Genomic DNA, 27,072 nt, shown 5'->3' on the forward strand with positions numbered 1-27,072 from the left:
TTAAGTTTCAAGACACGTTTTTCGCCCATACTAATCCATATTCGTTTTTTTCTTAAACTTATCCAGTTCCTTATACCCGTCCGAATCTTACCGACCAAACGAATTCTCATATTTTATGGAAATTGTGTTTTATTATAAGGAAAAAGTATCCTATCAAAATGCTTGCTATAGCTGGTTTGCGATTCTCCCCCAAAACGAGAAAAGACCACTGCATTGCGTAACATATCAATCGATATTGCACTACTTCAAAGAATGATTACGTCAGCGCCTGTCATAGCTGGCCATCGTACAAGCCAATAAATCTGCATAAAAAAAAAATCCCCTAACTTTCATTTACGTCCTCGTAGTTATTAATGGCACAGGTCGTCCGGTCACATCCACACTTGTATTATATAATCACAGTGTTATCGTATATTAACATCACGCAAGGTAGAGCTCTCTGTAGGTTTTATTCTGTTTAGTTGGTTGTTGATTATAGATGAGCTCTGCAATAACTAGTGACAAATAGTAAGGGCAATACTGTACTGTATATGTTGAACGTACAGACTGCTTAGTATAACATTGCCAAACTCCTTTCGTATGTAGAAGAGACTGTCTGTCCTAATGGGAATGAATAAAGTGGGAACTACACGCTCGCGTGCTGCTGTAACGGCATATGGTTGAATCTCTCGGAGACTTTGTAGCACCGTTTCCATATTTCACATAAGCAAACAGTCGAATGGTAGCGATAGAAGATGGCGAGCGGCGAGCTAATATTAGTTATAATAGTCCATGGCCACTGCCCGAAGAACTGGGACTGGACCGGGTGGGCGTCGAATCTGCTCTTTTCCAGCGTTATGATTGCCCACTGTTTCATTCCCCAAAATGATAATCATTACATTTTTAAAATGAGATATAGAGCTGCAATAAAATATACCATTGCAAAGTTGGTGACCATCAAGAAAGTCACAACCTCACGGCCAGGTTTGCGCAGCTCCTGACGTCTAGTGTACAGGTGTCGCTTGGACGACCCCAACACAAAAACAGTTTGAGCAACGGCCTGCACGACAGCCGTCAGGGCATTGATGAGCACCAACATTCTATCCGAATGGTCACTAAACTGCGTACCAATTATGGTAAAAACGTTGTAGGAGATGACACCAGTTAGAGCGACAATAAGTAGAATATTGTCCAGATCGAGCGGATGAGAAGCGTCGAATTGCAACTGGCTCACCTGGGATTAAATTGTTAAACTATTCAAATAACAATTGCTGTCCGTTTTTTGCCCGCAGAACATACCTGTATGATTCCAATGAGGACGGCAATCAACGTCATGATGTAAAGAATGAGCTCGGCCAAGTGGACGATGGTGATGGCTGTGCTTTTGTAGTCCTCCCGATGGATAAGAACAAAGAAAAGGATCATGGATAAAATACTCAGAACCAGAACAAATATTCCAAAGAAGAGGCCTTTGTTGGCATTTGTGCAATCGACGGAATAATGATGCGGTGAACGGCGTTGGGAATACGGATAGATGCTTCCACTGGGTGTCCGTGGGGTTCGAGCACCTGCAGGAGAGTCAGTCCTCGAGCGGACCGGCCAGTGATGATGGTCCATTTCTCCGGTATGTTTCCATATCTCGTACATAATGGCGGCGCAGATGAGCGAATACTCAATGGCGCATGGAAATAGAAACGGACTTGCGTTCTGCGTCAAGGTGCCCTTTAATATTAACACAAATAACATGTTAATTTTGAAATAATGGAAGGGGGAGGGGGGAGAAGACGGCTGACCATCAAGTCTGAACGATGACATTCGTCCGACAGTGTTCGCTTAACCAACCGATGCTGTTGGATCTCATTTTGCCCGTCTAGCAAAACGGCACCGACTGTCTTGTTCAACCAATGCCCGATCACGGCCGAAGCGTACGGGCTGTGGTCTTCCGCTGCGGGATGTTACCAGCCAATTATTTCATGCTTTTCAATCGTATTCAAAGCTACCTTTTTCTATAACCCAATCTGTCAAAAACCTGCTATTTGAACGGCCTCTTCGCCATGTCCGGGCACGAGATGCTGGTCGATTTCATGGTCACCACCGTGCTGCTTGAAGTGGAGGATCTCGTGCTTCGTTTCCTGGATAATGACGTTCAGCCATACACAGAGATTTGTCGCTATGATGTGCATCATTCCGAATCGAGCTACAATGACGTTGCTGTTCTTGATGATCTGGATCTGAATGAATAGCAATACAGGATGTAAAAATGCTTGTTTATTTTTGTAAAGATAAAAGTTGCAAATACCTTTGCGTTGAGGAAAACAAAATACATTTGAAAAAATGTAAAGAGCATACGAGAGGCAGGCTGAACTGCCATCATGATATCGTCGCATAGCGGATTAGAAGACATTTCGAAATACTGGGCAAATTCCAAACCCGAGTAGATCATCGACCCTACACCAAATACTACTCCGTTCCAAATGTAGAACGGATTTCATTTTACAAAGGAAATAGTAAAGTTGCTTTTCTAGCACTAGACAGTTCTTCAAGTGTCAATTGGACCATACCGACAGCTCCCATTCGAAGGTAGAATGATCCGTGATTGGCGCTTCTTCTGGGATCGAGTTCTTTGCCAAGAGTCACCCGTAGTCTGGTAGTCATAATGTCCTCCATAGTCAACCCATCGCCTTGGAAGGCATCGTCATTGCCAGCCTCCATTTTCGCACATTTCTTGGCTTTGAGACGCTGCACTATTTGAAACCAACCTGGACGAGAGTATCGTTTAACGTGAGAGCCCAGTAGCGACACTTCGAAATCAACTTACGTTTTTTCCACGTCAACGAAAAGTTGAACTGAGTTTTCAAGAGGATGTAAATGTAGCCAAAGAAACCAATGGCAACAAAATAGAGGTAAGCGTAGAAGCCCTGTGCCAATAAAGAAGGGTGTAAGGGTCCAATGTTGTGGTCACTTTTCAATACGTCACATCGGTTTTTCGTACCTCGTAATAGTGTGATGGGATTTTACTTGAAATGACTTGTGAAGTAGGAAAGGCCACCCCCATTACCACCAACATAATACCGTAAAGCGCGCTCAGTATGTCCACGGTAGCTTGCCTTTTAACGACCCATCGATTTTATTCTGTTCCCCCTTCATCTGTTTAAACTAAAAAAGGGCTTCAATGAACTTACTTGCCATGTTGTTTCCATATTTTGACCATCTTATCCGAATGATTTCGTTGGTGCGTTGGTGTGTGTGGTCCATTAAAGCTCGGCAAAGACGTTCGATCATTGATAGCTGGTAGCGGGTGGGCCAACGTAATTTCATTCCGACCGTGTTTCTTTGCGCCGTCTTGGAGCTGTTTCCCTTTGACGGTTTTTAAAAGTGATTCTTGTTCCATTTTTGCCACCTCTTCAGCTAGAGGTGCGCTGTTTTCCACCGAAATTCCACTTGAAGGGAATCATTCACATAATGAAAACTTCATGCAAAGGTGTTTCCGATTACAAGAGTATTGCATACCTGTCTTGTGATTCGGGCGTGACTGGATGTTTCTCCGGACCCACCTCATCCGCGTTCATATTGCAAACGCAGGTTTTCGTTGTTTGGGGTCTGACCTCAATCGGTTTTGGATGGGACGATGTTGAGTGATGGGACAAATTTCTGACTGCTGTACAAATAAATTCGATAGATGTTTTCTTCCTTGGATGCTTGACAACTCCATCTATTTCGGATGGAGATACGCATAACACACCATTCTTCGATTGGCTAACTTCGTCCACTCCTTCCCAACTTTCAGTCAATAAAAAATGTAATCACAATTTAGATTTTAATTTTTTGCCCAACTTTTAACGCTTGTTAACTATTTTTTAAATACTTACCGGACACGAGAAGTCATCTCTGTTTGAAATTCCGAAGCAGCCTGGGCTGCTAATCGACTTGATTGGGTTTTTTGTTATGGAATATAAGCAGCTGGTTCCTCTCTCGAGATGAAAGATGGGACTAGAAACCGAAGGAAAGGAAAATTCAAAAGAATATTTGTACGGTCGCTGGTCGATCACAATTGATACTCCGACTAATCCATGACGGGAAAAGAACAAGATCCTTCACGACTAAGACTATCACTATAACAAACTGGGAAGACCTAATGCACCCTGCAGAATACCTTCTCTTTTTTTGTAGATTGCAAAGACAGTAAAGAAGAAGTTATGGACATTGGCATCAAATCATGTGATTTTTGTCCCTCACGTGCCTCGGCCACACCTCTATCGTCCTTTATGGATTGCGGTCATTAAAGCATGTGAGAAATAAGCTATCGTCACTATAAAAAACATACAAACTGAAGCAGTCAGCTGACTGAGATGTCGTCAGGCGTGAAAGAGCAAAGAAAGCCATTTGATTACAAGGGTTCGGTAAGCGGGAGTCATGCGGCTTCGGGAAAAATACTTGCGTAAAGGTACGGTTCACGGTCGTCACGTCACCGGAATGATGATTGACTGACATAAAAAAAAATAGTTAAACCTATCGTCATATGATTTGTTTATTTTAATAAACAAACAGATAATAAAACTCGACTGTCTAGTGATTCAAATGCTCCCCACTAAAACGGGAATAGGAAGATGACAGGAAGGCATGAAGTCTGCATAAAAGTTGATGCCCTGAGTAAAAATCGACCAATCCAGAATTACTTATTGAGGTCCTTTTTTTTTACCAACCTTTTTTGGGCTCACCAAAAAGACAAGTAATCCCACTATAATTATCGTATCTTTTATATCGATACTGTACTATCTTTGAATGATTGTTTAGGACCTCGGTCACGAAGTGGATGAAAGGCTCTGACTTAAAAAAATTGGAAACCATTACGGAATTTCGCGTACGGCAAGGCCATTAAAGCTGTCAAACTGTCTGATAAACTTTTTTTTTCACTTGGTTATACATCAGTTGGAACCAGACATGCCGATGATTGAACCAGTTTACGGCTCCTTAGTCTTTAATGCGCGCATTTTCTAGTCTCGTTTATCAGTTCGACGAAGTGAAATCTAATTCCTTTGAAGGGAAATATAATTGACTGTTGTTGACGATGCCTGTTTATTTTTTATTTACTCATTTCTAAATTTAACTTGGATAGGATATGATTCAGGCAGCAGCAACACCTATCCGCCATTTCGTCCCGTTCCCAACTCACGTATGAATTTCCCTTTTTTCCCTCATGGGAAATGTTATATTGATCTTACCCAGCCTTGTCGCCTTGTGCTTTTCCAACCAGTTTCTATTCATACGTTCAGATGCATATAATTGTGCGCATGAACGTTACTATAAAAAAATGAAAAAGTAATAACGTTGGAAAGAGTTGTCGATTCTTGTCGCAAAATGATAGTTCCAGCAGGAACTGGAGGCGCTATTCATGTGTCCGGTGGCAGCATTTCTTCAATATCTGAATTCGTATCTCAAATTCTGGGCACCACCATTGTGCAAATCGATAGCTTTGCAAGGGCAAAGGGCAATCGAAACGGCCTGTTTGGATCTATGATCCAATCATGATGGCCAAAAAACTACCCATTGAAAACGTATTAGCTTCCTGTAACTAATTTTCATTATTGATAGAAATAATAATTCTGAAATTGTAATGGAAAAAATTTTATTCTGCAAAAGTTTTAGTGCTACTTATTAATTCCATAAGGAGGTCGTCAAAGTTATGTTGCCATTGCCAATGCAGAAAGGCACCCTCGATCGATATTTAATATTCCAATACCTTAGTCTCTTCAAGGCCGATCCAAGACCTGTGAATCACGCGTCGCGTACTTGACTCTCAAAATGGCTTTGTATGCTCGACCGCGGGACCGGCGAGAAAGTAGCTAAAACAAAACCTTGAAAAAGTCTATTCACCGATCACGTAGCTTAAGCCTGGTGTTCGCTTGTTAAATTGCAAGGGTATTCTAACAGATATTAGAGAAAAGATAAAATAAATGACGAACTAACGTGGGTTTTCGTTCAACATGCTAGGCTTTCCTTTTGCATTTTATTATCTATACAGTTGACATTAAAACTGCATTTTATGGAATAGCATATTTTAAGCTTCAAAAAAAAATTTTTTTATCTTAGTTGGCCATCCGCCAAATTGCAAATTTTCACGCCACAGGCCCATTGTGCCGGATAGCGTGAAGGTCTCTATCGGTGTTAAAATCTCCTTGCACAACCGCTAGGTGCCGCCGGGAAATGGAAACCAACTACGCCATCTATTAATCAACTTCGCAAGTATCGGTTAAAATATAGTACCTACCACAGGGGAAGGGTAGGAGGAGAATTGTAGAGAAGCCTCCCCGTTGCCGACTCTTTTCCATAGTCCCGTTTGGCAACCCAGGTAGGGCGGAAGTCATCAGCCTTGCCTCCACTGAAAAAGTTTAGGCTCCAATCACTCAGAATTCGAGCGTTGTAAGTACATTTCCAAGTTTGTTTTTTCTTCTTTCGAATTAGAACTTGAGCCATTTATCATGTCTTTCCGCCATGTTTTTCTTTGTCTGGGAAACAAATCGGGTAATATCCGACGCCGCTGGACAGGCATCGCGACAGTGAACTGTGAAACAAGTGACGAATCGCTTGAAGAATTCACTAGAACAAAGGGATTTGTCTGTCTGCTTAGCATCCAATTAGTAGCCTCGCCAATTGAAGGGGTATGCGAATCAATGCTTGTTTTAGTGTAATAAAAAATACCCTGTTGCAGGTAATCTGATAGCAAGAAAGGCAGTCTTTACTTTCATAGCTTCATCTAATTAGGGTTTGGCAGATAAAATGTGTTACGAAATGGATGTAAAAACATCCCACAAGCCTTCACATGGCGCCCTCTCGAGACGCTAAAGGTCGTTTACCTCTCTGTCCATTTCATATTTCTTTATTTTTTTTTTCTCAAAAAAAATGAACGATGCAAGTAAATCTTGAACCCGAAAGCTTCGTCTGCGCCGTTGTGAGAATTGTATATTTCCGCTTTCGAAACAAGACATTCTTTTTGGGAAGCCATCTTTTTTTTTCGGGGAGAGACTCCGTTTTGGTGCGTCCCTTCAGGCCCTCGGGCTAGCTAGGGCTTTTTGGAATGTGTCTCGGTCCAAGTGCGTGTGTCTATGCAGCAGGGAAATGTGTGTGTAGCTGTGGAGACCTTGATGTCGGTGTGTAGGAGCCATTGAACTTATTTCGGAAATGGGCGTCCATAGCCTTCGAGTTATTATGCACTTAGCGAAGATTGTGTGAACTTGTATGTAGTGAGCAAGCCGACTTACACCGAAGTAACCGTAGGTGCCAACCCCGAGAAGTCGATCAATATTTAGACATCGGATGCGATTCGTGAAGTAGAATCTAGCTCGGTAGGACGGCCAAAGAGAAAAGAGGACTGCAGCTACCACCCTCATCCGGTGCGTAATATTGATTTTGGTTGCGTGCGCCCTTCGTTCCTATTTAGTGCTGTTAGCCCGCACGGTTGTGTATCGTAGCAGTCTTGTTTCTATCCCTTGCGTCATCTGCAGGGTTGGGGAATGTACCCTCCCACTTTTCGAGGGTTTTCCTCTGCGCGTGCGTTGCTTTTTTCATGGAACGGAGTATAATGTTGACGTAACATGTCTAGGTTATCGTTCTACGTGCAAGAGAAACTTCTTTTTCGAGAATTCTCGCCCACGTCATCGTAATAAGTACAGTATTTGAGGAAATGGAGCCCTTGAGAAATAGGAAAACCGTCGGCCTTGGGCATATTGCGAATTAGAAAAAGGAAAGAAAATTTAGGTCACTGACAAAGAATTCTCCTTCATGTATTACCTCCCTCTCCCCATTAGTCCCACGTTCCAAGTTCGACAGTAGAGGGCTCTTAGTCTAAAGTGTGTTGCGAAACTCGTTTGCGTCAAATACATGTCGTCGTCTTACTGCTACTCTACGCAGTATATTTTGATATTTAGCCAGTGCAACATCAATTGTCTCATCTCTGTCACCATTTTATTTTTTTCCAGCTTCACTTATTTGTGAAAAGAACGCGACTGGACGTGTCTCCTCGTAATTTTTCACCTTGGCGGGCCCAATTCAAAGCAAAACGGACGGGCAGCGAGGACACGGGGGTGCTTCTCGTAGCCTAGGAGGAAGGTAACAGATAAATATTACATTTCATCCTTGTCCCTTTTCAGTTCATTGCCATGCATAACTTGTTATTCTGTTCCCATATATGGAAGGTAGGAATGGTGTCAAACTATTTCTCGGTGTCCTGCTTTTTGTGTTGCTTGAAGACTATTCTCCTTTTCTGATCAGTTTTCTCTTTTTCAGGGACGATCCACGCTCCCAAGTGTCCACAGGCAATCGCAGATGGATTCCTCCCAGTACTTACAAACGAGATGCACTTTCCCATGAAAACAAGAATGACATCGTCTTTCGCAAGGTAAACATGTGTGTACTGAAACCAAGTTTGTTTGAGGTTTTCAGTTGCGAGTTAAGCTTTTTTTTTTTTTTAATTATGAGAAGTTTCTTATGCTATCTGATCTGTATTTTTTTTTTTTAACTGTTTGATGTTTCATTTTCCTAGGTTCGCGGTATCCTAAACAAACTAACTCCGGAAAAGTTTGAGAAGTTGAGCGATGATTTGCTGTGCATAGGGTTGGACTCTCCGACCATCTTGAAGGGAGTGATTTTACTCATCTTCGAGAAGGCTTTAGATGAACCCAAGTACAGTTCTATGTACGCACAGCTGTGCAGGCGTCTATCTGAAGAAGCCCCCAACTTTGAACCGCCAACGAACGCCAACGGCAGCGCTCCCAGCATCTCTACCTTCCGCCAGCTGTTGCTTGCCAAGTGCCGTGTCGAGTTTGAAAATCGTTCGGCCGCTCAAGAGGTCTTCGAAAGCCGCGATGGCTCTCTTACAGCCGACGAAGAAGAGCAGCGTCAGACGGCCAAGCGTAAAATGCTTGGCAACATTAAGTTTATCGGTGAATTGGGCAAGTTGGGTATGCTGCAGGGTGCCATCCTCCACATGTGTATCCAGCAGCTCTTGGAGAGGAAGCGCCGGGGCGGCATCCGTGAGATGGCCGAAGATTTGGAATGTTTATGCCAGATCATGAGAACCTGCGGCAGGATTCTCGACATCGACAAGGCTAAATCCTTGATGGATCAATATTTTGACCGGATGGCTGCTTATGCCGTCAACCAGGAGCTGCCTTCGCGGATTCGATTCATGCTGCAGGATTCCATCGACCTGCGTGCTAATCATTGGCAGCCCCGCAAAATCGCCTCGACCGACGGGCCACGAACCATTCAACAGATTCGAGAAGAAGCCGCCCGAGACAGTGGTGTCTACCTACCTCCTCCCGGATCCCACCTCATGCAGGGAATGCATCGCGGTGGCATGGGCGGTGGAGCTTCCGGTCCTGGCATGGGAATCAGTCCGCCTTCCGGGCTATTCCCCGTTTCACGTTCGGGTCTTAAAGGGCCTATCGGCATTGGACTCGAAGACGTCTTTGGTTCCCTTCCTCTGGGAGCCGTAAGCATTGGTACCGGACCCGGAGTCATTCCATCTATGCAGGTTAGAAAAAATCATTCAAGCATTGTTTGTCTGTGAAATAATTTTCGCTTTTGGCAAATCTAATCTACCCGTTTTCAATATTAGGATGGCTACGGATACGACAGCGACTCAACTCACAACAGCCACGGACACAACCCGAATATGTACCGTGGACGCCCGTCTTACGGAAGCACAGGTAGTGGTGGAAGTGGAGGTGGTGGCGGCGGCGGAGGAGGCAGTTACTCTAACCGATCGTCTAGCAATGGCGTCGGCAACTTTAATGGCGGTGGCAACAACAAGCAGTTCTCGGCTCAAAATCACCACCAACAGAACATGAACCAAGCCAATAATGCCAAAAATGATCTGCCACCACGTTTCAAGAAGATGATGATGACACAGCAGAGAAGCCAAGGCAGCACGGAAGAAGTTAGTCTCCGTCCGCCGGCCAACTCGATGGTTCACAAACCCAAACCACCGACTGTAATCTTATCGAAGTCCGTCACGACCAACGTTTCTTCTGCAAACAACCATATAACCGGACCTTTGGGTCCTCTGTTGGATGCCGCCCTCCCTCTCACTAATTCGGCGGCATTATCCAATTCATCCAAGACCTCTGGTATCGGTATAAACTTGCAAGATATGAAGCCCGTTGGGGGCAAAACTGTAGGTTCTACTGCTGCCGATAAATTGAGATCTCCACGAAAAGACCAAGGTCCCACAAAGGAAGACATAGTTAAGCAAGCGGAAACTGTATTGGAAGACTTACTGAATCATCAGAAAGTGGAGGACAGTGTCACTGCCCTAAAGGAGATCAAATCCATTGAACGGTTTTGGACCCCCGTCTTGGCTCGTCTCATGGCCAAAGTTCTAGACAAATCAGACTCGGATCGCGAGCTGGTCAGTCAATTGATGGTCCAGCTGAAGAAGGATTCGCTCATAACCCCGTCTCAATTTTTTGACGGCTACAAAGAATTGGTCTCTCAGCTGCCTGAAATAGAGAACGATGTGCCTCGAGCCAAATCTTTTGTTGCTGGCTTGGCTGCTCGCGCCGTGATGGACGAACTTTCCACTCTTGCCGATTTAGCTCGACCGCTGGAAGGTGGCCACCAGTACCCCTTGTTCCTCCTGACACTTCAACAGCTGCACAAGATTCAGGCCACTGAAAGGGCCGTCCTGATCAAGTTGTTTAACGAGTCTAAAGTTCAGCTGATGAATATGCTTCCGGAACTGGATCGCAACAAAGATAGGCTGGGGCAAATTTTGGACGACCGTGGACTCGGCTTCCTCTTCCCTCTGCTACGTATTCAGTCTGATCTGTGGAAACAGATTCAAGCCGATCCGACTCCCGCTCAGTTCTACAAGTGGATCAAAGAGAATGTCGATCCGTCCTGCTACACGATGCCGGGCTTTATCTCGGCCCTGTTTGCCGTCCTCCTCAAATATATCGCTCAAGAAGCGGCTCCCGGCGACGCACCTCCTACCAATGGAACGACGGAAAACGGTTCCCTTACCACCACGGACAAGGTGACCCAAGAGAAGGAGAAGGAGCTTATGGAGCGCTATCGACCCGTGTTGCAGGCCTTCCTCCACGATCATGTCTCACTTCAAGTCACCGTCCTGCATTCTCTGCAGGCCTTCTGTCATGGACTTAACTTCCCCAAGGGTATGCTTCTACGCTGGTTCGTCCTTCTCTACGATCTTGAGATTGTTGAAGAAGACGCCTTCCTCAAGTGGAAGGAGGATCTTACTGACGTTACGCCAGGCAAAGGCAAAGCTCTCTTTCAGGTAAATTTGGTTGATAACAATTTCATATTCTTCAGCAAAGGATTATAACTATCTTTTTGTTTAGGTAAATAACTGGCTCATGTGGCTTGAACAAGCCGAGTCTGATGAAGATGAAGATGGCGATGCTTAACGAAAAAGACGACTCTAGGAACCATTTATTAAAAAACACGGCACAAAACCAGGAGAAAGCACAGCGCGCTTTACGCATCCTCCTACTAAGCGACTAAAAGAACGGCCTTTGAAGAAGTGACTTTTTTTCCCCCTGCTGGCCGATAGATGTTGGCCTCTTTGGTCCACGCCGTTGCCGAATATATCTTTGGATTGATTGAAAGTGAATCACGTGGGAGAGAACGAAAAAAAAAACAAATCTTTTAATGTCCACTCAATTCTTTCGTTAACGTGCTGTGTTCTTTAGTTGCGCTTTGTTTTGTTCTTTTTCTTCTCTTGCCCTCCCATCTTTCGGTTTCCTGCGCCGAATGCGCTCTTTGGCAATATGTTCAGAGTCCCTTGATGCTTTACTGGGTTCGTCCCTAACTTTAGTTCTAATCAAATCAAACAGGCAAAAAGCTAGAAACATTTTCTTTCATCTCGTCGAGAGATGTTTTTTCTTTGGCCGCGGTCTAAAGCCAAGGTCTAACACCTAAATAGCTAAAAAAAAAAAAAAAAAAATCTCTTGAGTTTCCTCTTTCCTCATGGACCCCCACTAATTTTTAAAAGAAATCGCCCACAAGGCTTTTTTGAAACATCGTTTTAAGGGGAAGATTTTAAAAAAATTCTATTTCAACACACCTTTAATTTCGTTACAACTTGGGGATTAGCTGATTTCCACAAAGTGTGTGATTGTACCGCTCCCTCTTTCGCTATTTTTTTTTCTCTGATCGACTTGCACTTCAGAAACCAAATGAAATGATTTCAAATTTAACTTGCGCACGTTGTTTTGTTCTTTTCCTCTTTTTTTTTAGTTCAAGGAACTTATTATCAACCGATTTGTAGTAGAAGTGATTCGTTGCTTGCATTTCTTTGCAGAGCTTGTTTGCGGAAAAGACGTTTAGGGACAATTACAGTACGTGAAGGATTTATTCTAAAATAAATGAGTTTGAAATAAATCGTAATTTTGAGTCCGTTTATTTAAGCAGGGATAAGATAAGATTCGTAAGCCCTTGATTGCAACGTCTTTCGTATGTTGGGGCCCCTGTCGTATGCAGGCATGTGGGGCAAAGGTTGATATACTATGGATTTCAGATATTTGTGCACCGACATAGAACGCAGTACAATCACTTTTCTATTGAAAACATTTTAACTCTTCTTCACTACCAAGTCATGATAAGGTGAAAACGAACCATATTTGCACCGTAGAACGTGAAGCCTTAAGTTAACGTTATTTTGTAAATTTAAGGTGTAGCAAGAAGCAACTACAAATTAAGCCATCACAATGAAGACATGTTTTCGACCGAACTAAAGACCTAAGCACCTACAGAAAGTTTCATGGTGAACATCGAGTAATGACCCATAACTAAAGTTAATTTTTGTCCGGAGCCTCTTTCCGGATAAGCCGCTCCGCCTAAGAAGTTTGAATTGGCTTAAGCGGGTGTTATCTGGTGAACACAAGGATGTCGTACAGCTTTTCTTACGTAGCGTAATGTAAACATTACACACGAAAGATTTGATACTTGAAAAAGTAAAAAGCTTGTAAACACCCGTTCATCCCATGGTTAACTCGTTATGTGGCAAAGGAATTTGATGACATAAACTATTATTCGATACAAATAAAAAAACAATTGGCACATCTTGAAAGATCACAAGATTTTTGGGTTCTACGCTAATATGGGAAGATGTTTTGTTACCTAACCCTTCCACCTCAGAGCTTCTTTCTAGTAGGAAAGGGAGACCTTCTGAAAAATTGCTTTCTTTCTTTTTGCTTTTTCCCTTTGATTTTTAGGGGGTGTGACACCTTGGGCTAAGAGAAGAGAAAAAAAAAGGTTGGGATTTCTCCTTAGTAACAAAACGTCGCATGTACCAAACGCATTCATTAACAATTCGTGGTCGCTCGGTTCCAGAGAAAGTTCGTTCTTGAAACTTACGGTAAGCCACGTAGATTTCCTAAGCCATTTCGCATCTAGAACTCTAAATTCATTGCCTTTCTTGTAACAATGAAGAAAGCGACACAATTTTGGTGTACCCTGGCCACAGTTATTTGGTTGCCCCATAGACGGGATAGGTGTAGTACTGTCTCTACTACGACCTCAATACCAATGGGGTGTGTTTACTTTATCGTTGTGGTGCCAACGTAAATGTTGTTTAGACTATCTTGGCTGAAAGTGATGAGAGTGCCTAGTCGGTTGTGTTATCTGTAGTCAACTGAATAGTTATAGGATACTGATTTTCTGGCCAGTCTTCAATAACACGAGTGGCCAATTTTCGTATAACGACTCCCGAATACTTTCAGTTTTTCGCGTCATGTCTTTGAGCTCTTTGCTTCGTTTCTATCGTTTCCCGTCGAAACCATTGGTTAGCCCGGCTGCTGCGATTAGTTCTGTGAGATCTACAAGCAACAAGCAATCACCATCTAGCTGTTTGAGTTATCCAGGAAAACCAAAACATTCAAGTTCATATGAAGCAATTATAATTGGAGGAGGTGATGCCATGCACATTAACTTGTGATTGTTTCTTATGCTAACGATATTTTCATTCACTAAAGATCTAGTTACATTTCAGACTGTTATAGCTTTAATCTACACTCCATAGGGCCTGATAATGTGTTTATTTATAACTTTTTAAGGACATAATGGTCTGGTTGCTGCTGCGTATCTCCAGTTAGCAGGCTTTAAAAAAGTCTGCGTCCTTGAACGCAGGCATGTCGTAGGTAAAGAGTAAATTGAGAATTATTTTTTTAAAGGTTTTATATAATACCAACGCATTTTTGAATAAAGGTGGTGCTGCCGGTAAATTGCAATTGAACTATGCATACAGTTTTACATTACGTTATGTCATGGCACTGAATAATACCATGTTGTCCAATTAAGTGACGGAGGAGATAATCCCAGGGTTTCATTTTTCGCGTGCATCCTATTTACTCAGTTTATTGCGTCCATCCATTATCAACGATTTGGAGCTCAAGGTAACATAAGAATCTGTCAACTGAAGCGAATTAATTATACTGAACATGACTTTAGAAACACGGATTGAAGCTTCATCTGCGGGACCCAAGTTCTTACACTCCGCTTTCTACCAATCACTGGAAAACAGGCGGAGCTCGTTCGTTAACACTATCTAGTGACATTGAATTCAACCGAAAGCAAATATCGAAATTCTCCAAACGTGACGCCGAGGTATTCAGTTCAATTGTTCTGCCAGTTTCTTGTTAACATCAATTGGATGGCTATAAACTCCATAGGCCTATGAAAACTACGAACAATGGCTGTCGCGATTAGTGGCTGCCATCGACCCTCTCATTGATTCGAAAGCCATCGATTTGAATTTTCCCGGTTCTTTTTATTCGAATGCCAAGAGTCTTTTGGCCGTGGGCAAAAGTGCATACAAACTTCGCAAAGAAATCGGATCGTTTTACGATTTAATGACAGCTCCGGCTAGCAAACTGCTCGACCAATTTTTTGAATCAGAACCCCTCAAGGTACGCCATTCTTTCAAAAGTGTTTTTTCGCTTTACAAATAAAATAACTGTTCGCTTCCATAAGGCAACCCTCGCAACTGATGCAGTGATAGGCGCAATGATGGGACCGTAAGATGAATTTCACACGATTACGGTCGCATTGTTAACACTTACATTTTTGCATAGACACTCGATCGGAAGTGGTTACGTTTTACTGCATCACGTCATGGGAGGAGTTGAGGGGAAACAAGGAGCTTGGGCCTACCCGGAAGGAGGTACTGATTGTTTACAGGAATAGATTTTAAGATGAATTTGAATTCAATGTTGCCAGCTAAAATGGCTCTGAAATTTGCGTCGTCGTTGATTATTAAATAACCATTTAGGAATGGGGGCTGTGTCCAGTGCCATGGCGAAATCGGCAGTTGAGAAAGGAGCGACGATATTCACAGACCAGGTAAGTAGAAAAATCCTGTTTACAATTATTCGACTTTGACATTCAGGAAAGGGCATTGGGTTCCCAATTCACGTCTTTTGTTTTGTTTTCTATGTCTGTTTTATTTTTTAGACAGTAAAAGAAATTATGGTGGATGATGATGGAAGTGTTGCAGGTGTTCGCTTGGCCGATGAAACGGAAATCTTCTCCAAGGTTGTTCTTTCCAACGCTACACCTCACGTCACATTCGTTAATCTGTTGCCTTCCGGAGCGCTTCCTGAATCGTACCTCAATAAAGTGAAATCGGTTGATTACACATCGCCAGTGACAAAGATTAATGGTTGTGATAGTTTCAATTCCGTTGGGTTTCGCTTTGTTTAACTTCGTTTCTGGGTTTAGTTGCACTTAACGCATTGCCAAACTTCCTTGCCGATCCACATCAAACATCGGGGATAGGGAGAGCGGCTCCGCATCATCGTTGCACTATACATTTGAATTGCGAAGAGAGCCATATGCTCAATAAAGCGTTCCAGCAAGGCCAACAAGGGTTGATTCCCGACAGGTATACCTGCATTTCTATTCACATTATGTTTTTAGTTTTTTGTCAAATGCTATTGATTATCCCATGTATCAATTAGGCCAATGATTGAAATGACTATACCATCTTCATTAGACCCGACCATCTCACCGAAAGGCTGTCACGTAGCTCTGCTCTTCACACAGTATGTACAACTTCATCATGATAAAATGGAAGTTTGGTAGTACTGATTGTTGAATCTGAATCTTAGATACACGTAAGTAGGATTATGCACCAAGTTCGTGAGGCCTGTGTAAAAGGAAACTTTGATTTCATGTTCCAAAAGGCCCTACGAATTGCAGAATGGGGTCCAATGGGATGACCATTGGAGGGAGGTTTATGCCCAGAGAGTGAGTTACATTATTTTGTTACGTCATCTCTAGACTAATTACATGAAGAAAAATAAATGTAATTTAGATATTCCAACAAATTGAAGAATATGCCCCAGGATTTCAGCAGAGCATCGTCGGCTATGAAGTGCTTACACCCCCCGATCTGGAGCGCATCTTTGGGCTAACTGGAGGAGTAAATGCCATTCATTTATTTCCTCCTTGTTTCAATCAAGTCTTATTTGTACTACTTAATGTTATTATTGAAAATAGAATATTTTCCACGGAGCCATTAGCTTGGATCAACTGTATCTATCTCGTCCGTTTTCTTCCTGGAAAGCGCATAACCAAAGAGATCATTATCCATCGTTACCTCGGACGCCAATCAAAGGACTCTACATCTGCGGAAGTGGAGCTCATCCTGGTGGCGGCGTGATGGGGACTCCAGGACGTTTGGCAGCGGAACTTGTCGTAGAAGAAAACAGACGTTAAGCGCTCTGCTACACACGAATGCAAATAAGCTTCAAACATTTAACTTCTTGGGATGTTTCTTCATATTTTTCAATCTTGCCAATGATGAATTGCAGGTATAATAATATAATATGTAAGAGTTTAATGAAGAATCAGTCGGCTTCGTGCACTTAATGGATAGTTTTCGACATTAACTTCTGCGTTAATAGAGTGGCATGTGCTACCTGCATTTCTTTGGCCGTTCCTATCGTGGTAATCCTATCCATTTCTAGCTGCCACAGATATCTACGATAAAGTGTTTAAAGAATCTCCTCGCTATCCGACGAGACAAAAACAGGTTGATGAACTCCGTAAGAAAAACTTTCACGCTGTGTTTAGAGTTAGTTTTTCCAAGTCACTCAAGCTATAATAGTTGGGAACATAAAAAGAAAAGCCTTCATATTTAAGCGATGCGTGTAATGTTCCCGTGCAGGCCAGCTTGTGTCTCCGTAAGAACAAAATTATAGGTAAAAAAAAAAAAAAAAAAAAAATCAGGAGGATCTAGTTTTGACTTCCACACAAACCGATTGATTTCATTGGCAAAGACTACACTTCTATACTAGATGACAGATAAGTAGATTAAATTCCACTACAGAGAGAAATTTGAGAGAAAATGTTTAATTTTTCAAAAAACGATTGGTCGCCTGCACTGGTTATTAAATGCACTTACGAGCTTCGTAAAGAAATCGATTTTTTTACGATTTAATGTTGGCTCACGCTATAAGTGTTCGAGCTCTTTGAATTGGACCGCTTCACGGTACGTTGTTCTTTTTAGCATTAATGTTTTCGTTTAATAAATAAGGCAACTGTTTTTCTTAAGGCAACGCTCGCAGCTGATGAGGTATGAGGCGTAATGATGGGATGACACATCAGACAGGCAGTAAACCAGTTTATGATTCGTTAACTTAAACGTTCTGCAGAGGACACTTGGTCCTCCTATTCAGGCCCTTCGTATTTTCTTCGTATCATTTATACAGCCAAAGAAATTACAGGGAATGATGGTGGACGTGCTGTAGGTGTTCACCAGATTTTTCCAGTTCAGCAAAGCCAAATAAAATAGTAATGTATCAAAAACTTTTATTCTAGAGACCAGTTTGTTTCCCCACAGCTCTACATGAATTCGGAGAATACTACTGCAGGCTAAAAGACAGGAGCATCTCCATTTAAGCATCGGTACAAACAAACTGATTTCACTGGTTGCCCTATCTTTGACCGGTATATAAACCAGGCCCCAACTTCGTCCTAAACCTTCTCAGTCGAGAGACAAAACAAGAAAGAGATTCAGCTCATCTAGTGGCGACCAAATTTCAGGAAATGTTCAATCATAAGGTAACATTGCAGTTGTGATAATGTTTTCGCTATTTCATGTTGGAGGCTAAATAATAGTCGTCCGATTTCCAGTTGATTTTAGTTTGCTTTATGGCCGTTCATTGCGTCCTAAGTATACCTGTCGAATACCAAATGGGTCCTGGATACGAAGTCGTTTCTGCTGAAGCTGAAGGCGAAGACCAGGTTGTTGAAGACCTTATGACCGCCGAGCATCACGGTGGTAAATATTCAGTTTACTATGCCACTATCGTCAAATCATAGCAAAACCAGGCGGCTACAAGGTTACCTGGGCTAATATCTCAAATGTCTGAGACTATTGGATTCGTGTTTAAAATGAATTCTCATTTGATTTTATTAATATTGTGCAGGATATGGCGACTATTACTATCCAAACTACGGTAAACGCTTAATCAAGAAAAATAAATGGTATAAATCCTAACTCTTATCTTTAATAATTGCGCAATTAGGACACGGTCACTATTATGGCCACGGCGGCTACGGAGGCTACGGAGGCTATTACGGAGGATATGGTGGATACGAGGGACACGGACATGGACATCACCATCACCACCATCACCACGGAGGTAATCCATCCCAAAGTTGGTTTTCGATTAATCTGAGTTACTTAGCACCGTAACATATTGGACATAGGTTATGACGACTAGTAAACTGGATGCTTAACTTCGTTCCGAACATCCAAGATCAGCAAGCTGTTCTGTGCATTGCATTGCAAGCCTTCAGTTATCGATTCCTTTCTCTGTCTCTTTGTTATGTATTCCTTATTTATAATTTAAATCCAAAACCACTAGCAATAAACTTTGCGATGCATTGGCCGTGTTCGTCATTTGCTTCGAAACATTGGCAACTGCCTTCTCTTCGAAAAGATAATACATTATTTCTGCAATTTGTCTTTGCCGATTTGGTTGAAGCCTTGAAATGGTCGGCAGGGCTGTACCAGAGGGGCCAGCTGCTGGGCGGATAATAACTACCGCGTGTTATGCAGAAATTGCAATATGGTGACTATTTTTATTCTACCAAAGGGCGTTGACTGGTATGATTTTGCTGAGTTTGCGAAATAAGCTGAGGGTTTTCTTTGTTAAGAGCGAAAATTTGATTCAGCGAATTCGCTCCTTATTGACGTAAGCGGTTTTACAGCTTATGCCTTCCTTGTTCGTAGCAACGTCATTGGGAATAGCCACAGCACAAGCTATCAATCATCAAGGAGATTGAAAGTTTCTTAAAGTGAAGGACTGCCATTAACAGTTTACGTCACATGATATTGGGTACCTGGATTGTTAAAACCCCCTCAATCGCTTGCACCTGTTACATCCGTTTTTAGCTACCAGCGGATATTGACGGCACTAAGGGGTAGGCAGCGTTGCCTTACTATCTGACGATAAAGATAAAACGGATGGATGATGTCCATAAAAGAAAAACTCTTTCGGTTAGTCCACTCCGTATTTGGAAGTTGGTTTTACCCGTTCACTAAAGCCACAAAAGTGGTAAAAATGAAAAGCCTTGCATATTCACGTGATGTTTTATTTTTCAGTGAAAAAAGAGTTTTTTGTTTTGTCGCCAGCTACAAGAAGCAGAGAACAACAGGCAAGAGGATCCCCGTTTCAAATCTCTAAATAAATTAGTTCGTTTTTCTAGCAAAGAAGATAATATTCCGACCGTAGGAAAAGGACCAATAGTTACAACTCCTACACAAAAGACAAACAAAGAAAAAGTTCGGCCGCAATGTCAAAATGCGATCCGCCCAAGTTTGATAGAAACCGCAAAGGACCTTGTCCTTGCGTATTTCTAAAACCGAATCATTTCCGCACAGGAAGTTTATGAAGCATTAGATAAAACTAATGCCAATGGAATAAAACAGTGTCTTGATGTGGCCAATCATGATCACGGGGTAATAAGAAGCGGATGACATTCATTCCCTGCACCAGCAGCGAACCCCTGCTGCGGTTATTGCTCCGGCGATGGATTTTTGGTTGCAACAATAGCTAGTTCATTATAGAATGGCGCTAGGTGGAAAATTCAGCAGCGCGAGACAACAATACGGAACATTTCTTGATGGACAAACTGCGGATGGCCGCACAGTTCTATTAGTACAAGAAATGTTTTCCTGTTGGTTTTTCACTTAGTTTCCAGCCAAAGGGATTTTAATAAAATTTAAACTTCAATATGATGAATACGAAGATGAAATAAATTCACGTGATTGGGCGTTTCAATTTTGCGGCCATTGAACTCTTATTTATTTTCACGACTTACGTATGTCCAGTTCAAGTCAGAAGAATGATCACCATGATCGACCAAAAAGCAAAGAAAAATGATCAAGCAGATTCAACTGAAAGTGCGGAAGGGATTCAAGCGCAATGTTTTCTTTTCTCTTGAGCAGCAGAGAAGGCAACCTAGCTAGACAAAACGTCGTTTTCTTTCGGTCGTGACAACCGTCTTACAGGGGATTTACTTGGCTTGAACCATAAAAATTTTTTTCTTAACGGGATTCATATTAAAAGTTCCGGGAGGATGAGCCAAAATACGTGTCAGCTTTTGCCTAGGGCCGGGTGTGAGGGAAGCCCCCTTGCATAAAGAGCAAAGAATAACGATGTCAACAAACTGGTTTTCACTGGTTGCCAGGGGAAAACCATGAGCATGTACCTGGCACCTCATGCGGATCGAAAAATTTCCACTAGAGGCCAATTCTTTTCCCCGATGGCAACAACATGCATAAAATTCAATAACAATAACAAATGCGTGCAGGCATGAACGCACTTGGTCCACCATGTGTATATAAACCACACGCCAGTTTAGACCAAAACACTCTCAAACCGAGAAGCAAACAAGACAGAGGCTCAGCTCTTCTAGTATTACCTAACTCGAGAAAAATGTTCAGCTATAAGGTAACATTTCACTTCCATTATTGTTTAGCTGTTTAGTAATTACGGATTAAATAATAAGTCTTCCGTTGCACAGTTGCTGTTGGTTTGCCTCATGGTCGTTCATTGCGCCCTAAGCTTCCCTGTTGAAGATGAATTGGCTGGAGGTGAAAACAGTGCCGAAGTCCAGGTTGTTGACGACCTTTTGACTGCTGAACATCACGGAGGCAAATATTTAGTTTTCTATGCAATATTCTTGTCGAGTCATAACATTCAAACCGTCTGTGATGTTGTCTTTGTCTAATAATGTTTTAGGATTTACTCTATTCTATTTCAGTTAATTCTGGTTTGGCTTAATTAATGTTATACAGGATACGGCGGCTATTACAGACCAAGCTATGGTAAGGGAATGTTGCTAGAAGAAAGTTGATTTCTGGTCTTAACTCTTCAATCATTTCTAAATTAGGATACGGCGGTTATGGTGGTTATGGAGGCTATGGAAATTACGGAGGTTATGGAAATTACGGTGGATATGGTGGATATGGTGGATATGGACACGGACATGGACACCATCATCACCATCACCATGGTAATTAAACTTGAATTTATTACTGGTAGATGTACCTAGTATAATAGTGCGGTTGATTGCAGGTTACGGCAAGTAAACGTGACACCTAACATTTCTTCGCAAAGAACCCTGATCCACAAGTTGTTACCTTGCATTGACTGCACATCGCCAATTCTCGATTTTTTGTTGTTATTTCGTTGTTATCTATTTGTTACCTTCTGTTAAGGAACCTGCTTAAAACCATCGGCAATAAACCTTATGACATTTTGGCTCTCAAACTGATACGGTGTTGCTTTTCTTTCAACGTCACGGGGTCAGTCATTTTAGGCATTCATTTCAATGGTCTTCAATAACAGAAGAATAGCTAAGTATTAAGTATGATCTTAGTTAATAGATGTAAGAAGTTTTGAGAATCTAATGCAAAATTTTCTTGTTTATTTAATAATTGAACTTATGCATATAGAGGATGAACCGTTCTGAGAATCGACAAACGGATGCTACAAGACTGCGGCTACACATGTAGGTGAACATGGTTTAGTAATAATAATTATCGTAATAATTGGGTGGAGCGTAATAAGTAGGCGGATAGTAATAGGTCGGTGCGTAATAGTTCGGTTGATGATGATTAGCCACTACCGCTCCAGTTGCGGCTCCAGCGATAAACCCGTGATGATGGTGTCGGCCATCAGAGCGACGTAATCGGGCTGAAGTGTAGTACGAATCACTTAAATCGGTGTCTGACGAATAGGGCGACACTTCTTGATTGATGGAATCCGTATTGGTTTCATCATCAGTTGGCCTACCGTCAGTAAAAGCGCCGAATGCCAAGAGGCTCATTAAAACGATCACTATCAGCTTTGTCAAAAGATAATATTTTAGAAAGTGAATTGCGAGAATAGCTCGGATAATGATTTAAAAACATTTCAAAAACAAAAATTACCTGGGAAGCTTTCATGATGTCCTGTGTTGTTGGTGGGTGCAGAAGACAAAAATGAGAGGTCTTTGACAGGTTTCTTTCAAAAGTTGATTGAAATTTAACTGGCCTTTTGTCTTTTCCTACGCCATTTATATACCTCTAACATTTTTAGCAAAGTAAATATTGCGCAAAAGGTTTTACCAATTTATTTCTTAAACCGACTTGAATAGTTTCAGAGCGTCAGCATGACTACGATTTTTCCTATTTGCAGCTATATTTTCTGTTGGACATTATTTCTTAAACACGGACCTTGAAATATAGAACGTAATGTTTGAATTGTCCTTAAGATGGATAAAAATCATTCCTAGAGCATTTCCGCCCATATTCGGTAAAACAAGTGTGTAATAACTTTGAATTCAAATAACTTAAAAAACGATAACTATTCCGTAAAAAGGAAATCAGTATCCGTGATCCTCGTTTACTGTTGACTCAAAATCATGTACTGTTTTTAGATTTGTGGAAAAAAACTAAATAAGCCCGACTTTTTGTATAAAAATTTAGGCTTGAATTTTTTAACTTGAAATAACACGCTATAACCAAAATTTAATGGAGATTCCGAATAAATATCAGTTTTTCAGTCAATGAAACGGATTTTGAATAAAACGGAATCAAAGTGGTTTTATCGCAACCACGTTGACTTTGAATAACTGATAAAACATAAAACTCATTCCGAATTTTCGACATCGTCGTTAAATTTCGAATATAAATCGTGTAATTTTTGGTGGAACATCTAAGTTCAAAACAATTTAGAAAACGTCGAGGCTTATTTGTCAGACTTATGTGTCGGGCTTATTTTTTTTTAGCTATGAAAAAAGGTACATTGTTCAAATTTCAGACCGTATAATTCAATACATTTCTGGTTGAGTTAATGACGAACAAATATTTGTAAAAAGGTCAGTTCAGTCACATTTGCGAAACTCTGTACGATAATATTCTTATAACTTCATGTTAGCCGTTGCAGTTACAGTCGTTGTTGTAGGATGAAGGGTAATAAGTAGGTGGATAATAGTAACTCGGCGCATAGTAAGTTGGATGCCTGTTATTAGCCACAACCGCTCCAACAGCTGCTCCAGCGAGAAATGGCCGATGTCTAGCGTGCCGAGTCAGTTCGGTTAAATCAAAATTGGTTTTCAATCCATCAATGTTGGGCGATGAATACGATACATCTGGATAGATGGAGTATGCATTCGTTTCATCGTCAGTAGTCTTCGCCAATGCACAGACAGTTAAGAAACTCACTAGTATCATCAACTTGAACAGCTTCGCGAAAAATGCATTTCAAAAGAAGATTCAAAAAGATAAAGCTTGCATCATAATTGAGATCGTATTAAAAATTCTTACCTGAACACGCTTCATGATCGGGTTGCCTTTTTCTTTTACAGTTTTAATAGGAGTCAGTCTTTATCGAACCTGTTGGCGAGTGATGCTGACAACTATACCTTTAAACAAGAGGCCTTGGCCTTTTATACCATTCTTGTCAGCATAGTAGAAATTAACGGTTTCAAGAAACAATGAATATGGAATTTACTTGGGCATCCTTTCCCATTCGAGACGTATGCATATTTACTCATCATCGTGAGTGCATGCGTGACTGATGATTTTGCCTGCGTGATTCAATGTCCAGAAGATGGCATTTAAATCTCTGTTTTTGGATGGAAGGAGGTTCAGGACTCCGATTGTTTTTTGTTTTCTTACTGAACTATAAATGATGACGCAAGAATTTGTTTGACATTTCGGCAATAAGGAACGTGATGCAAGCACATTTTATCAATTTCATTGCGAGTGCAAAAACAGGCTAGGATTCTGTTTGAGAACGAGAGGAAGGTCACCACGTACGTCAGACGAATAAATCCCGAACGCTATGGGCGCACGACAGCTAAGGTATACATGGAATACGAATCAGGTGAATAAACGTACTTCTTTCCTTAAATATGGTTTGTGATATAAAGTGATAAATACGGACTGCACTGAACTACTTACACAATCAGAGATAGGCCCCAATAAGTGTATTACTTTTCATTGCGTTTAGCTATCCCTCTAACACACCTGAACCAACATTAAATCCCACATATAAAACACTACATATACTTTAAAATTATGCCAAAAATCACTAATAGTTTATCAAACAGTCAAATTAAAGTCATTCTATTAAAAATACGCATTAACCAAATAAAATGCCTCCAAATCCTGGAGCTGCTGCTCCGTATTGTGGATTCTGAATATTGACACGCGGTCTTTCGAAATTCTCCGAGTACTGGAACGGTGGCAATGGACCAGATGGACCCGTTGGGTAATAATAACTACGTCGGGACGACATCCAAGAAATTTCTTTTCGGGCTGGATCTGTTCTTCCAGGCTGAGACGAACTTGTTCGTACAAAGCCCATATTTTTGTCGTGAAAATATTGGCGATTCATTTTAGGAATCATGAAAAGAAAGGTCCCTTCAGCCATGGAGACGATCACCAACGCGACGAGGCAGATAACTAACTACGTGTGTGTTTTTTTCGATTTAATTTAAAAGCATAAAAATGAAATGGGGAGCATAACGTAAAAGTAACTAGTCAAAGGTACGTTACCCAAGAGCGCGACATTCTCCTTGCTGGCTGTTACTGGAACTCTTGGCATTTTCAGGATCGGCACCTCGGTTTTATAGTCGGCGTCTTTTCTGCCAAAGCTTTGTTCTTTTAGCGATGGACTTGTTTCTTCGTGATATACGAAGTCTCAAAAAGAACCGACTGGCAGTTTTAGTAATCAGATGTACATGACTTTTCTTCACTTTGCTTAAAGCGCACCATGCATACCTAATTTCTTCGGTACAATGGCCTTGACATTGGCACCTTGACTTTGGTGTCGCGCAAAATATCAAAAGAAAGACGCGGTATTACTTTTCCACTCGTACCATCCACTTTAACGTACAAAGGTGCGTAATGACCTCTTCCAACTTGTGTTCCATGAATCAATTGGATTTTGGCCTTTAACAAAAAATCCGCACCAAATTTGGTGCGTCATTCAAAACAGCAAAAGTCCTTGAGTAACCTAACCTTTTTTTAACTTCCAACTTGTGTTCCTTAAATGATGTGATAATGTATTTATATTTATTTAGATTTTATTGCACCATTTTCCCGATATTTTTCTGAACGTTCAAACAAGTTAGTGCCATGAAATATAACTGTGTTGTCCTTTAAAAATGTTATATTGCAGTAAAATTTGACTGTGACTGATATTGTTCACTTAATGTTTATTCAAAGACAAAAACAGACCTTTTTGCGGTATTGTTCTATAGTAAAAATATCTTTCAACATTTTAATTATCACTCGATCTCGTTGCCATAAGAACCCAGTAGAAATAATATTTTGCGCCATCAACTTCTTAAAAAACAAAAACCCAAGTAGAAGGGTAATGATTTATTATAGAAATTAATATTAAATTAAACATGACATTGCGTCACCAATATTTGTTTTTGAAACAGAAAACATTTTATGTGTGGTAACAGTTGCATCGAACTCGGTCAGCCGAAGATGATTCCACCAAAACCCAGATGACCTGTGCTGCTCTGGCGTGACTGCTGCCTTCGTGTCGCCACGTCGCTAAGAATTCGGTAATTGCGCCACGGTTGGAATTGCAATGGAACGGACAAAACGGCGTACGCAAGAACCAACAAGACGAAGAAAAACTATTCACGTCGACGACATGGATATCAATAAGTGATACGTATAAAACATTTATGTAAAGAATAGTGTGAGAAATAATAAATGTCTAAACATTACCAGGAGACGATTCATTGTGAAACGGAGCAAGTGGGATCTCCCGAATAAATATAGAAATTGATCCGGAGAGCTGGACTTGGTGAGTGTTGACGCTAAGCTGTTGTATGTCCTCTATTTATATTAGCGCAGATTTCACCATAATGCTAGAAATGTTACAATACGCCCCATTGTTTCGTCGTTCGACTGATATTCAAACTTCGGAATTGCGAAATGCTTATCAGACAATAAGTACCAGACTATCCATACTGAACGTGTGGTTCCCCGAATCGTTTATAGGTAGACGCTGAAGATGTGTCGCACATATTCTCGGGTCCTACCATGTTCGTCCTGTTGCGTTTTGCTAGTAGCCTTGACAATGGACTCGCAGCCCAAGTTGAAGGCTTCTACCAGCTTCTTACTTGAGCTGAAGATGCCGGAGAAAAAAGAAGTTTGTATCGTTGGCAAATAAAGCTCTGAATTAGAAGAACTTGTACACATAGAAATTCGTACTTTCACCAACTATGACACATAAAATGTTATAAGGTTAACTTAAGTCAATGTAGGTTTGAGTCACCTTTAAATTTGATTCAGATGCCAATGTTCGATCAATTCCGTTTTGTCCTTGGCATTGAATCGCTATAAAATTAACATGCGCGCGGTAAATTTTGCCGCTAGATCAGAACAGGATCTTTCCGTAAGATTGCATCAATCTTGGCTCACGTACGCATACGTGGCCGCAACATTGGCCCTCGAATCACGTAGGATGCGTAGCATTGACATTGAAAAAGGTGCGAAGGACGCAAAATACCCTTTGGTTTACACGCGCCAAAACGTGCGCTCAC

The 27,072-nt window shown here is 41.4% G+C and overlaps 7 protein-coding genes across 8 annotated transcripts; 4 read left to right on the top strand and 3 right to left on the bottom strand.

Annotated features, from left to right (window-relative positions):
- Positions 1 to 371: 371 nt before the first annotated feature.
- On the bottom strand, positions 372 to 4,138 carry LOC130685229 (proton channel OtopLc-like). Its single transcript, XM_057508489.2, has 12 exons — positions 3,849 to 4,138; positions 3,490 to 3,759; positions 3,162 to 3,419; positions 2,972 to 3,086; positions 2,798 to 2,897; positions 2,541 to 2,738; positions 2,279 to 2,439; positions 2,009 to 2,210; positions 1,773 to 1,924; positions 1,279 to 1,701; positions 917 to 1,213; positions 372 to 847 (listed from the first exon to the last, which is right to left on the bottom strand). The coding sequence occupies exons 1-12, from the start codon at positions 3,863 to 3,865 to the stop codon at positions 626 to 628; spliced, it is 2,415 nt and encodes an 804-aa protein (XP_057364472.1). The 5' UTR covers positions 3,866 to 4,138; the 3' UTR covers positions 372 to 625.
- A 3,915-nt stretch (positions 4,139 to 8,053) lies between these two features.
- On the top strand, positions 8,054 to 11,426 carry LOC130685234 (eukaryotic translation initiation factor 4 gamma 2-like). The gene is made up of 5 exons (XM_057508497.2): positions 8,054 to 8,085; positions 8,263 to 8,374; positions 8,519 to 9,511; positions 9,596 to 11,275; positions 11,340 to 11,426. Exons 3-5 carry the CDS (start codon positions 8,669 to 8,671, stop codon positions 11,403 to 11,405), a joined length of 2,589 nt encoding a protein of 862 aa, XP_057364480.1. The 5' UTR covers positions 8,054 to 8,085; positions 8,263 to 8,374; positions 8,519 to 8,668; the 3' UTR covers positions 11,406 to 11,426.
- Positions 11,427 to 13,634: 2,208 nt separating this feature from the next.
- On the top strand, positions 13,635 to 16,847 carry LOC130685301 (pyridine nucleotide-disulfide oxidoreductase domain-containing protein 2-like). The gene is made up of 16 exons (XM_057508586.2): positions 13,635 to 13,910; positions 14,055 to 14,138; positions 14,206 to 14,217; positions 14,299 to 14,393; positions 14,449 to 14,604; positions 14,670 to 14,906; positions 14,971 to 15,014; positions 15,072 to 15,160; positions 15,269 to 15,339; positions 15,451 to 15,658; positions 15,718 to 15,880; positions 15,957 to 16,040; positions 16,107 to 16,112; positions 16,182 to 16,245; positions 16,313 to 16,420; positions 16,498 to 16,847. The coding sequence occupies exons 1-16, from the start codon at positions 13,733 to 13,735 to the stop codon at positions 16,714 to 16,716; spliced, it is 1,818 nt and encodes a 605-aa protein (XP_057364569.1). The 5' UTR covers positions 13,635 to 13,732; the 3' UTR covers positions 16,717 to 16,847.
- A 1,130-nt stretch (positions 16,848 to 17,977) lies between these two features.
- On the top strand, positions 17,978 to 18,823 carry LOC130685289 (spore coat protein YeeK-like). The gene is made up of 5 exons (XM_057508574.2): positions 17,978 to 18,063; positions 18,136 to 18,283; positions 18,432 to 18,461; positions 18,531 to 18,647; positions 18,715 to 18,823. Exons 1-5 carry the CDS (start codon positions 18,049 to 18,051, stop codon positions 18,726 to 18,728), a joined length of 324 nt encoding a protein of 107 aa, XP_057364557.1. The 5' UTR covers positions 17,978 to 18,048; the 3' UTR covers positions 18,729 to 18,823.
- Positions 18,824 to 20,833: 2,010 nt separating this feature from the next.
- Positions 20,834 to 21,785, top strand: LOC130685290 (neuropeptide-like protein 30). 2 transcript variants are annotated; one of them, XR_009420623.1, is made up of 4 exons: positions 20,834 to 20,963; positions 21,037 to 21,340; positions 21,406 to 21,528; positions 21,591 to 21,785. XR_009420623.1 is itself a non-coding variant. In XM_059494378.1 (4 exons), exons 1-4 carry the CDS (start codon positions 20,949 to 20,951, stop codon positions 21,602 to 21,604), a joined length of 282 nt encoding a protein of 93 aa, XP_059350361.1. In that variant the 5' UTR covers positions 20,834 to 20,948; the 3' UTR covers positions 21,605 to 21,785. The 2 variants fall into 2 exon arrangements, 1 of the variants encoding a protein (XP_059350361.1); XM_059494378.1 differs by having other exon boundaries at positions 21,037 to 21,166.
- A 143-nt stretch (positions 21,786 to 21,928) lies between these two features.
- LOC130685286 (uncharacterized) lies at positions 21,929 to 22,581 on the bottom strand. The gene is made up of 2 exons (XM_057508572.2): positions 22,448 to 22,581; positions 21,929 to 22,362 (listed from the first exon to the last, which is right to left on the bottom strand). Exons 1-2 carry the CDS (start codon positions 22,460 to 22,462, stop codon positions 22,042 to 22,044), a joined length of 336 nt encoding a protein of 111 aa, XP_057364555.1. The 5' UTR covers positions 22,463 to 22,581; the 3' UTR covers positions 21,929 to 22,041.
- Positions 22,582 to 23,365: 784 nt separating this feature from the next.
- Positions 23,366 to 23,909, bottom strand: LOC130685287 (uncharacterized). The gene is made up of 2 exons (XM_057508573.2): positions 23,825 to 23,909; positions 23,366 to 23,743 (listed from the first exon to the last, which is right to left on the bottom strand). Exons 1-2 carry the CDS (start codon positions 23,837 to 23,839, stop codon positions 23,432 to 23,434), a joined length of 327 nt encoding a protein of 108 aa, XP_057364556.1. The 5' UTR covers positions 23,840 to 23,909; the 3' UTR covers positions 23,366 to 23,431.
- Between the last annotated feature and the right edge of the window lie 3,163 nt (positions 23,910 to 27,072).

Source organism: Daphnia carinata, chromosome 3, assembly GCF_022539665.2.
Source record: "Daphnia carinata strain CSIRO-1 chromosome 3, CSIRO_AGI_Dcar_HiC_V3, whole genome shotgun sequence".
NCBI classification, from domain to species: domain Eukaryota; kingdom Metazoa; phylum Arthropoda; class Branchiopoda; order Diplostraca; family Daphniidae; genus Daphnia; species Daphnia carinata.